The sequence below is a fragment of the Primulina eburnea genome, chromosome 16 (genome assembly GCF_022965805.1).
Source record: "Primulina eburnea isolate SZY01 chromosome 16, ASM2296580v1, whole genome shotgun sequence".
Classification (NCBI taxonomy): Eukaryota; Viridiplantae; Streptophyta; class Magnoliopsida; order Lamiales; family Gesneriaceae; genus Primulina; species Primulina eburnea.
Window position 1 is genome coordinate 8,011,390 of NC_133116.1, and position 12,345 is coordinate 8,023,734.

Genomic DNA, 12,345 nt, shown 5'->3' on the forward strand with positions numbered 1-12,345 from the left:
AATAATTTGACCGAAAATTACGACTATAATAAATAAGATCAATTTAAAAAGAAAAATCATTAAATTTTCTGGAAAAAAATTCTTTGACTTGAATTTAAAGATATTTCAACCTCCTTAAATAAAGTTTGACTAGGTAGATAATAAATCTTTGCATTCTCGAGCATGCAATGACTACCACTATTAAGTTATTCAAACTCTCAATGCATTCTTTCATTTAATTTTATAAAATCTAAAGTAAGTTTTTTGTGAGACGGTCTCACGAATCTTTATCTGTGAAACGGGTTAACTCTATCGATATTCACAATAAAAAGCAATACTCTTAGCATAAAAATGAATTTTTTTTCATAGATGACTTAAATAAGATATTCGTCTAGTTAAGATTGGAACTTGGACCTAACTCAACCCCAAAAGTTAGCTCAAGGGGAGGGTTGTCCAAGCCAATATATACAACTCCCAGGTTATCTATCCAACTGATGTGGGACAAATAACATACCCCTCTCACGTCCATGAATGAATATTTGGAGCGTGGAGTTTACAAAAGACCCAATTATGGGCTTGGACAATCCTCCCCCCTTGAGCTGGCTTTTGGGGTTGAGTAAGGTCCAAGTTTCAATCTTAACACGTCTCACAAATACGACCTGTAAGACCATCTCACACAAGTTTTTGCTTAATATATAACTTCTTGACTAGATTTCTTAAAAAATCTCAAAAACTTATTATTCTGTCACACACACACACACACATATACATACGTTCACTTATTTTTTCACACGAATAAAATATATCATTACAAAAACAAATTTTACACATAAATTTCCTATTATATCATAAAATAAATAATCGCATGTATTTCCAAAATTTAGTTAACAATAATATATTCGTAAAAACAAACTATTAAATATAAAAATTAAACTATATATTTGGGACAGTCGATAATGAAAATACAATTTACTTTAATAATCTGTCAAAGGGTTCCACACTATATATATATAATATGATTTTTCTAATAAAATTATAAACAAAAGCTATATATTAATATGATTTTTCTGATAAAATTATAAACAAAAGCTAGAGAGATACAGATCTAGTGTGGAACCCTTTGACAGATTATTAAAGCTCATACGGAAATGAATATGGATGGATGTGTAGGTGTCCCCCCATGCCTAAATGCTAAGGGTAGGACAATAATTTGAACCTGCAGTAATTAATTTCCTTTATTTTCATTTAAGACCATGTTTCATTGACTCTGCGTCGCTTTCGGTATATAAAAAATTTACTATTTACCTTCATTCCATATTCACATATTTTTACTGTCATTTTATTTATTACCATGGAATTAATTATATACGATTCAAATGGTAAAAATTAAAGTATAAAGACTACAAGAGATTTATATATAGTGGTAATTGTATCTGGATATGAGAATTATGTACATTTGTTGTTGCTGCATATTCTCTTTATAATGAAGTTGAGTTATAATGAGTGTGTGTTTGGATCGAAGAATTTAGAGTCGTGAATTTTAAATGCGTTATATGCTAACGATTATTGAATATGTGGATAAATTGGATTAACTTCCTTTAAATAGGAAAATTATATTTTTGGTCATGTAATTTATATTTTTTTCCTATTTTTAGTTATGTTAACGGTGAATTTGCATTTTTAGTCTTGTAATTTGTAGGTTTTTTTTTTCATTTTTGGTCATGGTATGGTTAGTTTTCATTTTTAGTCTTTTAACTTATATTTTGTTTTTCATTTTTGATTTGTTAACTTGTACTTTTTTCAGTTTTGTTTATCGGAAGACACGATAGACTTGGGTAACAAAAGACTAAAAATGAAAACAAATGCAAATTCATGAGTAGGTCTGTTGTGAGACGGTCTAACGAATCTTTATCTGTGATATAGGTCAACCATACCGATATTTACAATAAAAAATAATACTCTTAGCATAAAAAGTAATATTTTTTCATGAATGACTCAAATAAGAGATCTGTCTCACAAAATACGACCCCGTAAGACCGTCACACACAAGTTTTTGCCCAAATTCATTGTTTACATGATGAAAAGTAAAAAAAAAAATGCAAATTACAGAACGAAAAAAATATGATTTTCCGGATTAAATTTAATTTCTTTTAAAGCTCGGGGCTTGCATGCTGTTCTTATAGATAGATAGTACTGTTTAAAATTCAAACTAGCAACTCGCTGGACAACCAAATTTTCTAGCTAAATTATTAAAGCATCCTTAATTAAGGTCCCTTAATTATTATTAGTAACAATATGTATGTTTTATTTAACCAGATTATGACATAATTAATCATAGTTTTTCTTAGAAGGTGCAATTTAATACTCTATCAACTGTAATCGTCATGCCTAGAAGTTGCCTATATATATATGCACACATTAACATACAGCTGAACGACTATATATACTAGCGAGTCGTGGCACATGTTATGCGTGCGTGCAATCTGTAAAAATGATAAATCTTTTTCATTATTATTTTAAAATTAAATTTATCAATTTTTGAAGAGGAAATGATATATTCAATTTTTTAAAAATAATAGAAGAAGAACGTCAAATATAATTTTATTTAAGATATGATGTTTTATGGTTTTCTATATTTCGATGAAAATTGCAATTTTTCAGGGAAAAAAAAAACGAACTTGTCCAGGAGAACATATCAAAATTGACGCGAGATTGAAAGCAATGATGTTACTCGCTATCAAAGAGTCTAGTTTTTCAAAAAGGTCAGCCATTAATTGATATTAAATAAAATTTTAAAATATAATTTTCAAATTAATCACGGCAAAATAACAAGAGAACGCATAAAAGAAGGATAAAATTGAAAAATCGATCCATATCAATTTTTATATCCATCAATAAAGTGATATTCATCTATTGAATGTGATAAAAAAATATCAAATTTATATATCAAATACATACAAGAATTATTTATTGAGGAGTAAACATTATTTTATGTGATTTTTCTTACAATATATAATTAATATGTTGCCGAATAATCGAAAGCATCTTTTTCTTACCTTCGTGTCCAAAGTATAATCCACCATATTTGATAGATACCTAAATAATAGCTGGGCCAGATTATAATAGGCATTCACATATTTTGTCTTATTTCATGAAAACCATGTTTTCATTTAATTTGTGGCCGACTCACACAAATACATATATATTGTGTGTGTGCGCGCGCACGCAAACTTGTCTTTCTCTCAACCACGCATGATACCCAAGCGAAGTGAATATATTAAAGGACGTTGATCAGCAATAATATTTAAGCACAAAATCATGTGTTTTTTTTTTATATTAAAGGTTGATCAGCAATAATACATATTTAAGCACAAAATCATGTGTTTTTTTTTTTAAAAAAAAACACATGATGATGATCATAATAATAATAATAATGATAATAATGTTAGCATAGCATTGAAATTTTAATTTCAACAAGAAATGTAGAAATAGGGAAAAAAATCGAAACGAAGGGAATAACAGGGTCGTTAAAGAATCGATTACTGTTGGAATATGAGGTTATGGCATGAAGTTTTTGCAAACGTGATCCTAAATCCTTCGATTTCGTGGTCAGATTACTACCTGAAAACAAAAATAAAAAGGTGAGGGAGCATCAGATATTTCCTCAGTGATACAGCTTTGGCGTTGACAGGGTCGTCTTCAGAAATTTGGAGGTCCTAGGCTATTTTTTTAAGTGAATGTTTTATATAATTTTTTTTAAAATTAAATATACAAATATCACATAAAAACTGATAATTAAAAACCCAAAACTAAAGCCCTAATTATATTAGAGGCCCTAACAAAAAGAGAGGCCCTAGGCGACTGCCTAGGGTGCCTACCCCTAGAGCCGGCCCTGGGCGTTGATCAAGTTAAGTAGAGATTACAAAGACGGAAAATTTGTGCAACTTAATAATTTAAAATACCGTATGATGTTATGGATGAAATAAATGAGAGATAACTACAAGTGTGATAAGAATATGATAAGATATATAGAGATGAATAACATGTTGTTTTGTATGTTTTTTTTTTATAGGATTATTATGTTTAATATTTTATAATGTCTTAAATAACTTTGTCAATTGCAAATAATTGTGGAGAAAAAGGGTTATATTCGTAAAATTCCACCCATCTCAAGTCAATCAAGCCCTCAGCACATGGGCTAGGAGTGACGCTACATGCGGCCCATATGCAATGACATCATGGGCCCTGAGATGAAATTAGATTAATCAAAAAATGAGACAAATATAAGAAGAGTAAAAAATTGTGGCTCATTCCATTTTCATCTATGGTACCTAAGTGAAAGACAAATATTGAGAGTTCAATTTTATCTTTGACATACCTAACTAGGTTTTTATATGTATATATGTGATAAAGTGCATTTTTAACACTCGAATTTTATGTGTCTAACTTGGACTTATGTTAGTTCTCTAAGGTATAGTTTGGTATACATGATGATAAAGATGTGATATATAATATAAGGATAAGAAATGATAAATAAGATGTAGGATATTATATTTAATTTTTGGTATGATTTTAATAAGAGTGATTAAATTTATATATTAGATTATAATGACAAAATTAACCTGATCATAATAAATTTTATAATTTCAAAGTTGTTGCTTGAGTTCAGATTTTTATCTGTTCATGCGTCGATAACGCTTGCATGATTTATTTATTTTTACTTAATTTTATATATTATATAATATGATAATCGAGCCCTTGATTTTGTGAGTCAAGTCAAATATCAATTTTTAATGTTAATCGGGTGATACTAATAATTTTATTGAGATTTATAAAAATTATTTATCTAATTATCTCGCATTCATTTATATAATTATCATATTATATAATATATAAAAATAAATAAATATATTTATTTGATTTTAATTTCTACTAGCATAGATTTATAAAAATAATTTATAAATTAAGGGTAATTAAGTCATTTGTAATGTTTTTTATCCTTAAATTAAAATTATCACACATAATAGAAGGGATATTTATCTTTCTAAAAAATTATTTATCAAGAGCCCATGATATTATCATGAGCTTTTTAAAAATGTACCAAACATGGGATAAGGATCGAGGATTATTTATCAATCCCTCCCTTATCTCATGTACCAAACTATGCTTACGATATTATTCGTTTTGGTGTTTGTTTGTGTGTCTGGTGCTTGAACTTAGACATCATGTATTTTTATGATGTAAAAAGGCGTGGAATGAGACGAAAAGATGCAAGGAAAATCCCGGAAGAATGAATATAGTAAGAAATTTTAGAAACTGCAGCACACCCGCTCTATAAAGACAATGCACCCGTCCTACCCATTTTTCAAAAAAATAAAATTCGATGTGTTGCTTATCATCTTGCACAACTAGGATACTTTGGCAGCCCGGATTTAAAAAGGGGGATTTTAACATATTTTAAAGTACTTTTGCACGGGTTTTTTGGGGAGGACGATAGAAGGACCGGAGAGAATATCGGGAAGCAAGAGATCTCGATCTGGGGATAGGGATGACAACTTTCCCACGAGTTTGAGATTTCACGAGGAAAACCCGAAACAGGGATTGGGATACCCGATTTTTCGAGTTTGGGTTCGGGTATGGGGATTTTTTAAAATCTCTGATATAGTTCAAGGCAAGAATGAGATTAATATCTCCATCCTCGAACTCGCCCCGAAAATAATATTAATAATAGTATTATTAATATTAATAATATAATAATATTATTATTTTTTAATATATTAATAATATATTATTAATATTGATATTTATTAATATTGATATTAATATTAATATTATCACTAATAATAATAGATAATAATAAGTTTTGATTGGAGAAAATCTCCGAATCCGTCATCGTCTTTATCATATTAATATTTTTGAAACGGGGATGAGAAGTTGATCCCCGAAGTTTCAGATTCAGGGATTCTCCGAACCGAAAAGCAGGGATGAGGACGGGTATAGGGTGAGGGTGAGGATGGCAAACCCAGCCCATGCCTCGCCCCATTGCCATCTCTATCTGGGGATGAAGAAGCGTCTTCAATCTTATTCTTATTTCTTCTTTTTCTTAGATTTTTTGTTTGATGATTTTGTGGAAAAACATGCATTGTTATTTTCTTAAATTTGTCCAGAGCTAATTTAGTTGTCTAGATACTATGTTTTTTATCTTTTGATTTATATATTTGAATTATTCGTTCGACTTATTTGTGTTCTCATGGTTTAATATTTTCAATTTTCTGATTATAGATTGAATTATTTCATGTCTAGAAACTATCATCCGGAAGAAGGGATTTGCATAAGATATAATAAAATACATCGTATGTGTTTTTAAGTTCAAAAGACCTATAACTCCATTCAAACCCTTAAGAGAATTATTGTGCGATTTTATTTTATTTTTTGATACTTGATTTTTTATAGGAATATTGGAGTCAATATTAGATAATAATTTATATTCGTCTCTTGGGAAAATAAGTAGAAAATATTAAGAATTATGGGTCAATAGATTAGAAGAATTTATGATATAGATGTCAATATGGATTAAACATAATGGATAGTCAAGTGAAATCGAACATCTGAAATTTGTCTCTCATTTGATATTTCATCCTTGCAAATTCGCGAATAAATTATTCTGATCTTCATTATTTAATATCAATTAATTTTAGATTTCTAAATAAAGTTAGGACAATTTTAATACAGTACTAACTTCGAATTATTCATTCTACGTGGGACGACATCCTTACTCATTCGCATATTAAAACTTGACATCGTACACTCGCGGTAAAACAACAATATGATGTCTTGTTTATAGCATAACATTTATTCATCATTGCATATTTGCAATGAATCTTAGATTTTTTTTCTTCCGTTCAATTTTTCCTAGTTTATCGAGATTTTCCTTGCATGATCAGGTATCATGGCAAAATAATATATTTATTTATTTAAACATAAGACTTGAGTATATAGACATATATTTTATTCATTCACACCCCAAATATTGCATTTTCCCAGTTTAAATATTATTACCCGTCGTTCATGATATAAAAATTTCGACCTCAAAGTTTAGCCCAATAAGCGTGAATGTAAAGTCCAGAAATAACACAAAATTAAATTGGGCCCATTTAATGTTTCCTGAACAATAAAATGAGGCCCAGATAACACGATCCATAATATGATCATGACAAATTCAAATGCGCGACAGGCCTACAGCCTCATTCATGGGAACAATTTTCAGCAGTTAGGTTTGAAATTGAAACTAGCAATTATAATAATATTTTATAAAATAAATTTTGAATTAAATATTTTTTTATCCACACAAATAAATCGAAGAACAAAAATCGCGTAAACTCAAGATAATAATACATATAGTTTGATATCCTTATATATATATATATATATATATATATTTATATATTTATGTAAACATTGACTGAAGTGATGTTCACATATCAGATTTACACGATCACCTCAACGACGGTCATAAATTCATAATTAGTGCTCACCATATCATAACTATATATATGCATGTATATTGAGTTATTTTAAATATCGAAAATACACACTTCTCTCATGTGAAAATTAAATAGACATCACATAACTTAAGTTTTTATAAAAATCGAACGAACACCCACTGCGTCACTGGAAATCTGACAAGCTGGAGTATTTGATAATATCTCATAGATTAGTTCGGAAGTTGTCTATGCTAACCTGACGCTATCGATTGTTGTATCTATCTTGCAACGTCTGGTTATGATAGATAACGTCGAACTAGTTTAGTCGTACTGAAATACGAGTTCTAGAAAATTAAGTTTTCAATCAAACCGATTTGTGAAGTAGTCATTTTGATTATTGATATTTGAGATATCATCAAAATATTTCAAATACCAGATTTCAAGTGATGCCTGAGATGTTCATATAGTTTTATAAAAAAAATCAAGATAGAAAATATCTATTTAATTTTCTTAGATAAGAAGCATATACTTTTAATAAATCACATGAGAGTTTGGCAAAAAAAAGAAACCATATATATATATATATATATATATGTATAGTAAACGTGTAAAGTTGCAAAGTGACCTTGAAAAATTATTAAATAAGAAAAGGAAATGTGAGTGAAGCCAGCTGTGAGGCTCAACAAAGGAGAAACAGTGAATGGCCCGACAAACTATGTCGTATTCGGGCATCATTGGATGCTACACACACTCCAAACTGCTGCACGGGTTCCAATGCCCACCGAAAACATTATTTGAATTTCGAATCCCACGTACAAATTATACTTTCTAGATTTAGCAAATCTCGTTTTAAATCGACTAATTAATCATCAACTCCACTCTTTGATGCAAAAAGTTTGTGTACTTGACATGTACAATTTACAAACAACATACTATAAAGTTACAGTTTTCAAAGTATATAAATGTTTGTTTGTGAAGTTATGAACAATATTCAAAAATCAAAATAGGTATACGGAAGGAAGTACATTCCCATATCCGTTGAAATTAATTAATCTAACAGAAAATTCATTTTCACTCAGTTGTGAAATATTTTAGAGTATGCGATTGAATATTTTAGAGTAATCCGTGTAAGAAGCTTATTTGAATTTTTTGCGCAGCATTGATTATGTTTTGGTGGTTTTACAAGCAATATAATAGTTGTCTAAACTCTTAAGCAAGTGAGACTCAAGTTAGACGCTAATGTTATTAATGGAAAAATATGCAAGTTGCCGAACAACGAATATATGTGAAATTCTAGTGAAATTCAGGTTATTTGTATTATTTTTGACACAAATCTCTTATGAAACAGTTTCATAGGTCAATGTTATTTCTTAATCAGATGAACAGTCAATGTTATGGTAATATACTATATCACAATTAAAATTTATCAAAGATTATTATTGGGTCTAGTTAATTCTTTTTTAAAAAAGCTGTCTATTTCTATTTCAGTGTAACAAAAAATGTAATAAATATTTGGACTTTTGATGATAACAAGTTTCATTGCCAGACTTCATACCAATATTTGGATAAGATGTACCTTTCATTATATGGCTTTTTTTATTGCTTCCAAAAGGTGAAATCGCTTACCTTAGGCGTACTCTCACCCCCGGTCCGACATGATTGTGAGAGAGGTAAATCATGGCGACTCAGTCAATCAGCAGCAGCTAGACCTTATGCTACGCCGCGCACAAAGAGTTCCCTCTCATTGGAGGGAGTTTAACTCTCACACTGCCACTTGCGAGACTCGATCTCTGGTCATTGCTCCAAGATTTACTGCTGCTGACCAACTGAACTAAGCCCATGCGGGCTTATATGGCTCTTTTTAACCACTACTAATACAAACTAAGGGGCGTCTAAGGTGAGCGATTTCACCTTTTGGAGCAATAAGAACGTGGAAAGATAGAAGAATCAGGAGAATCTCTCTTCAAATCCAATCTAATTTATTGTCCAAGAAATGTTTAAAATATTTTTAAAGAATGGAATTTAGTATTATGAAATATTTAGATTCAGCAAAGTTAATACTTCATTAATTTCATGTTAAACACCAAAAATATTATCAGAAACACATATTATTTTGCTGAAAGATACAGTACTCAACAATAATATAAGCCATGTCCGACAATGAGTCAATCATTTGGGGAAATCTAAAGAATAAAAGGCTCGGGAAACAACCAAACCAGATTTTTATTGGTCAAGCATTTGTCTAATTAAATCAAGAATTTGTTGCATTCAATGATTTTGGTAGCCACTTAGATGATAATATGTTTAACCTGCTGAAAACATAAATTTGTAAAGGTCATTTGTATGTATATTCAACACGAAGAACCAAAATGTCAACACATAAAGCAAAACTATTATAAAAAGTCAATTCTTATATATATATATATATATATATATATATATATATATATATATAAAAACACAGAACAATTATTACATCATTAGTAATAATTAAATTTTAAATAAATAAAAAAAAGGAAATCAAATAAGCTTTTTCTCCCCATCCTGAGTCTTCCACTCTCAAGTCGTACATCCATCCCTATCCCTCAAACTCCATCTTTCAACATTTCAATGGCATTGATCGGCTACGCCTCTCATTTCTCCATCTTCCAGATCCTTCTCCTGCTATCTTCCACCGCCGCAGGGAAAGATCCGTTCATTAAACTGACACTCCTCCACAAGAATCCCTACCCACTAACTCCATCAGAAGCCCTCTCCACCGATAAACGCCGCCTCTCCACTCACTTTTCACGCCCAAAGCTCCCCGTCAACTCCGCCGCTTCATTCGGCTCCGGCCAGTACCTCGTCAGCCTCCACATCGGCACCCCTCCGCAGCGTCTACTTCTCGTGGCGGACACCGGAAGCGATCTAACGTGGGTCTCATGCTCCGCTTGCAGAGGCCAGCATTGCTCCTCCAAACGCGCCACCTTCTTCTACCCTCGCCACTCGACCACATTTTCACCCTACCACTGCTACGATCCTGCTTGCACTCTCGTTCCCCACCCCAGGAAGCCTGTCCCCTGCAACCACACCCGCCTCCACAGCACGTGCCGCTACGAGTACTCCTACTCCGACGGATCCATAACCAGCGGCTTCTTCTCCCATGAAACGACGACGTTTAACACGAGCTCCGGGAAACTAGTTAAGTTCCGGCGTCTGTCCTTCGGCTGCGGGTTCTCCAAATCTGGGCCGAGTATTTCGGGCCCGAGCTTCAGTGGAGCTGATGGTGTATTGGGCCTGGGCCGAGGGCCCATTTCGTTTACATCTGAATTGGGCCGTACATTCGGGCTCAAGTTCTCTTACTGTTTATTGGATTACACGCGCTCCCCAACGCCAACGAGCTATCTTTTGATCGGCGGTCCGCGGAATGGCTCGCAGCCGACGGCTAAGCTTAAATACACTCCTCTGCTGACTAACCCTCTCTCATCGACATTTTACTATATTAGGATCCAAAATGTCCGTATAAATAACGTGAATTTACGCATTAGCCCCTCGGTGTGGGCAATCGACGAGTCAGGCAATGGGGGGACCATAGTGGACTCGGGGACAACATTGACTTATCTAGGCCAAGCCAGCTTACCAAATTATCATAGCCGCATTCAAGCGGCTAGTGAAGCTTCCTATGGCAGCTGTGCCAACCCTAGGGTTCGATTTGTGTTTAAATGTATCGGGTGGGTTGAGGCCTAGCCTACCCCGATTGAGCTTCAAACTCGGAGGTGGCTCGATTTTCTCGCCGTCACCTTCGAATTACTTTATCGACACGGCCGATGGTATCAAATGTCTGGCGTTGCAGCCGGTATCATCTCCAACCGGATCATCGGTGATCGGAAACCTGATGCAACAGGGATTTACATTCGAGTTCGACAACGATCGATCACGTTTGGGTTTTTCTCGACATGGTTGCTCGGTCCCGTAACTCGTACCGAGCCCTACTCATACTTGGAAAGCTAAATTTTTTGGCCCCTAAAGTTTGCAAAAGTGCTTGATTTGTTGTCATTTGTATTTATAAGATATAATAATAAGTTTGGAGTGTGATATTATTTAAATAGGAGGACTTGTAATTTATTTTTGTGTGGCTTTTTGTGTGACACGGAAAACGGCCAACGTGCATGAAAAAGTAAATGTTTTCTTTTGTTACTTTTGCGGCTGTGCTTTGATTCCTTTCTCGTGAATTTCGGGATATTATTATTATTATTATTCAATAATTAATATGTATGGTTTTACGAGTGAGTGGGCACTATGAAGTTATTCTCATCATTTATCAATAAATTTCGGACATTTTGATTTAACATTCTTTTTCCTCATTAAATGCCCAACTCGGTTTTTCACATGAAGTCATAATAGGCCCTCGTGTAGGTGAAATGGAATTTGTGTTGTGCATAGTAAATGCTGAGGGCATACATACATTGACAACAAATATAAGAATTTTGACTGGTCCACGGAAGATATAATAGATAATGTAAGAACTAAGATATAGAGTTACTATAAATTTTATGTTGAAAAACAAGATGTAGAATTGTTTTACAAAAAGTTATAGCCGGTGGTAATAGTACAATTTAGATATATTTTAAATTGTAAAGTAATTCAAGCGTCATATTTCGACTGTTATACTAAACAAAAATAATTATTGCTTCCCGACATAAGACCTTCTCCACATGTTGTGAGTGCCAAAATATGTGAACCGAAATTAATAAACATTTTTTTTTATTACTATTGTTTGGGGCTTACTAATGTTAGTGATGGGTCAATGTGTTTTTAGCCTGTCCCATATCAACCCAATTTACTTAGATATGCTTTGACAATTTGTCATGAACATTTTCCATGCGTATCAACATCAACATAA

General features: G+C 32.3%; 1 protein-coding gene across 1 annotated transcript; it reads left to right on the forward strand.

The window, feature by feature from the left end:
- Positions 1–9,971: 9,971 nt before the first annotated feature.
- On the forward strand, positions 9,972–11,548 carry LOC140817388 (aspartic proteinase NANA, chloroplast). The gene is given in 2 exon segments (XM_073177044.1): positions 9,972–11,066; positions 11,068–11,548. Coding segments are annotated over 2 exon segments (1,344 nt in total). The 5' UTR covers positions 9,972–10,073; the 3' UTR covers positions 11,419–11,548.
- The last annotated feature ends 797 nt before the right edge of the window (positions 11,549–12,345 follow it).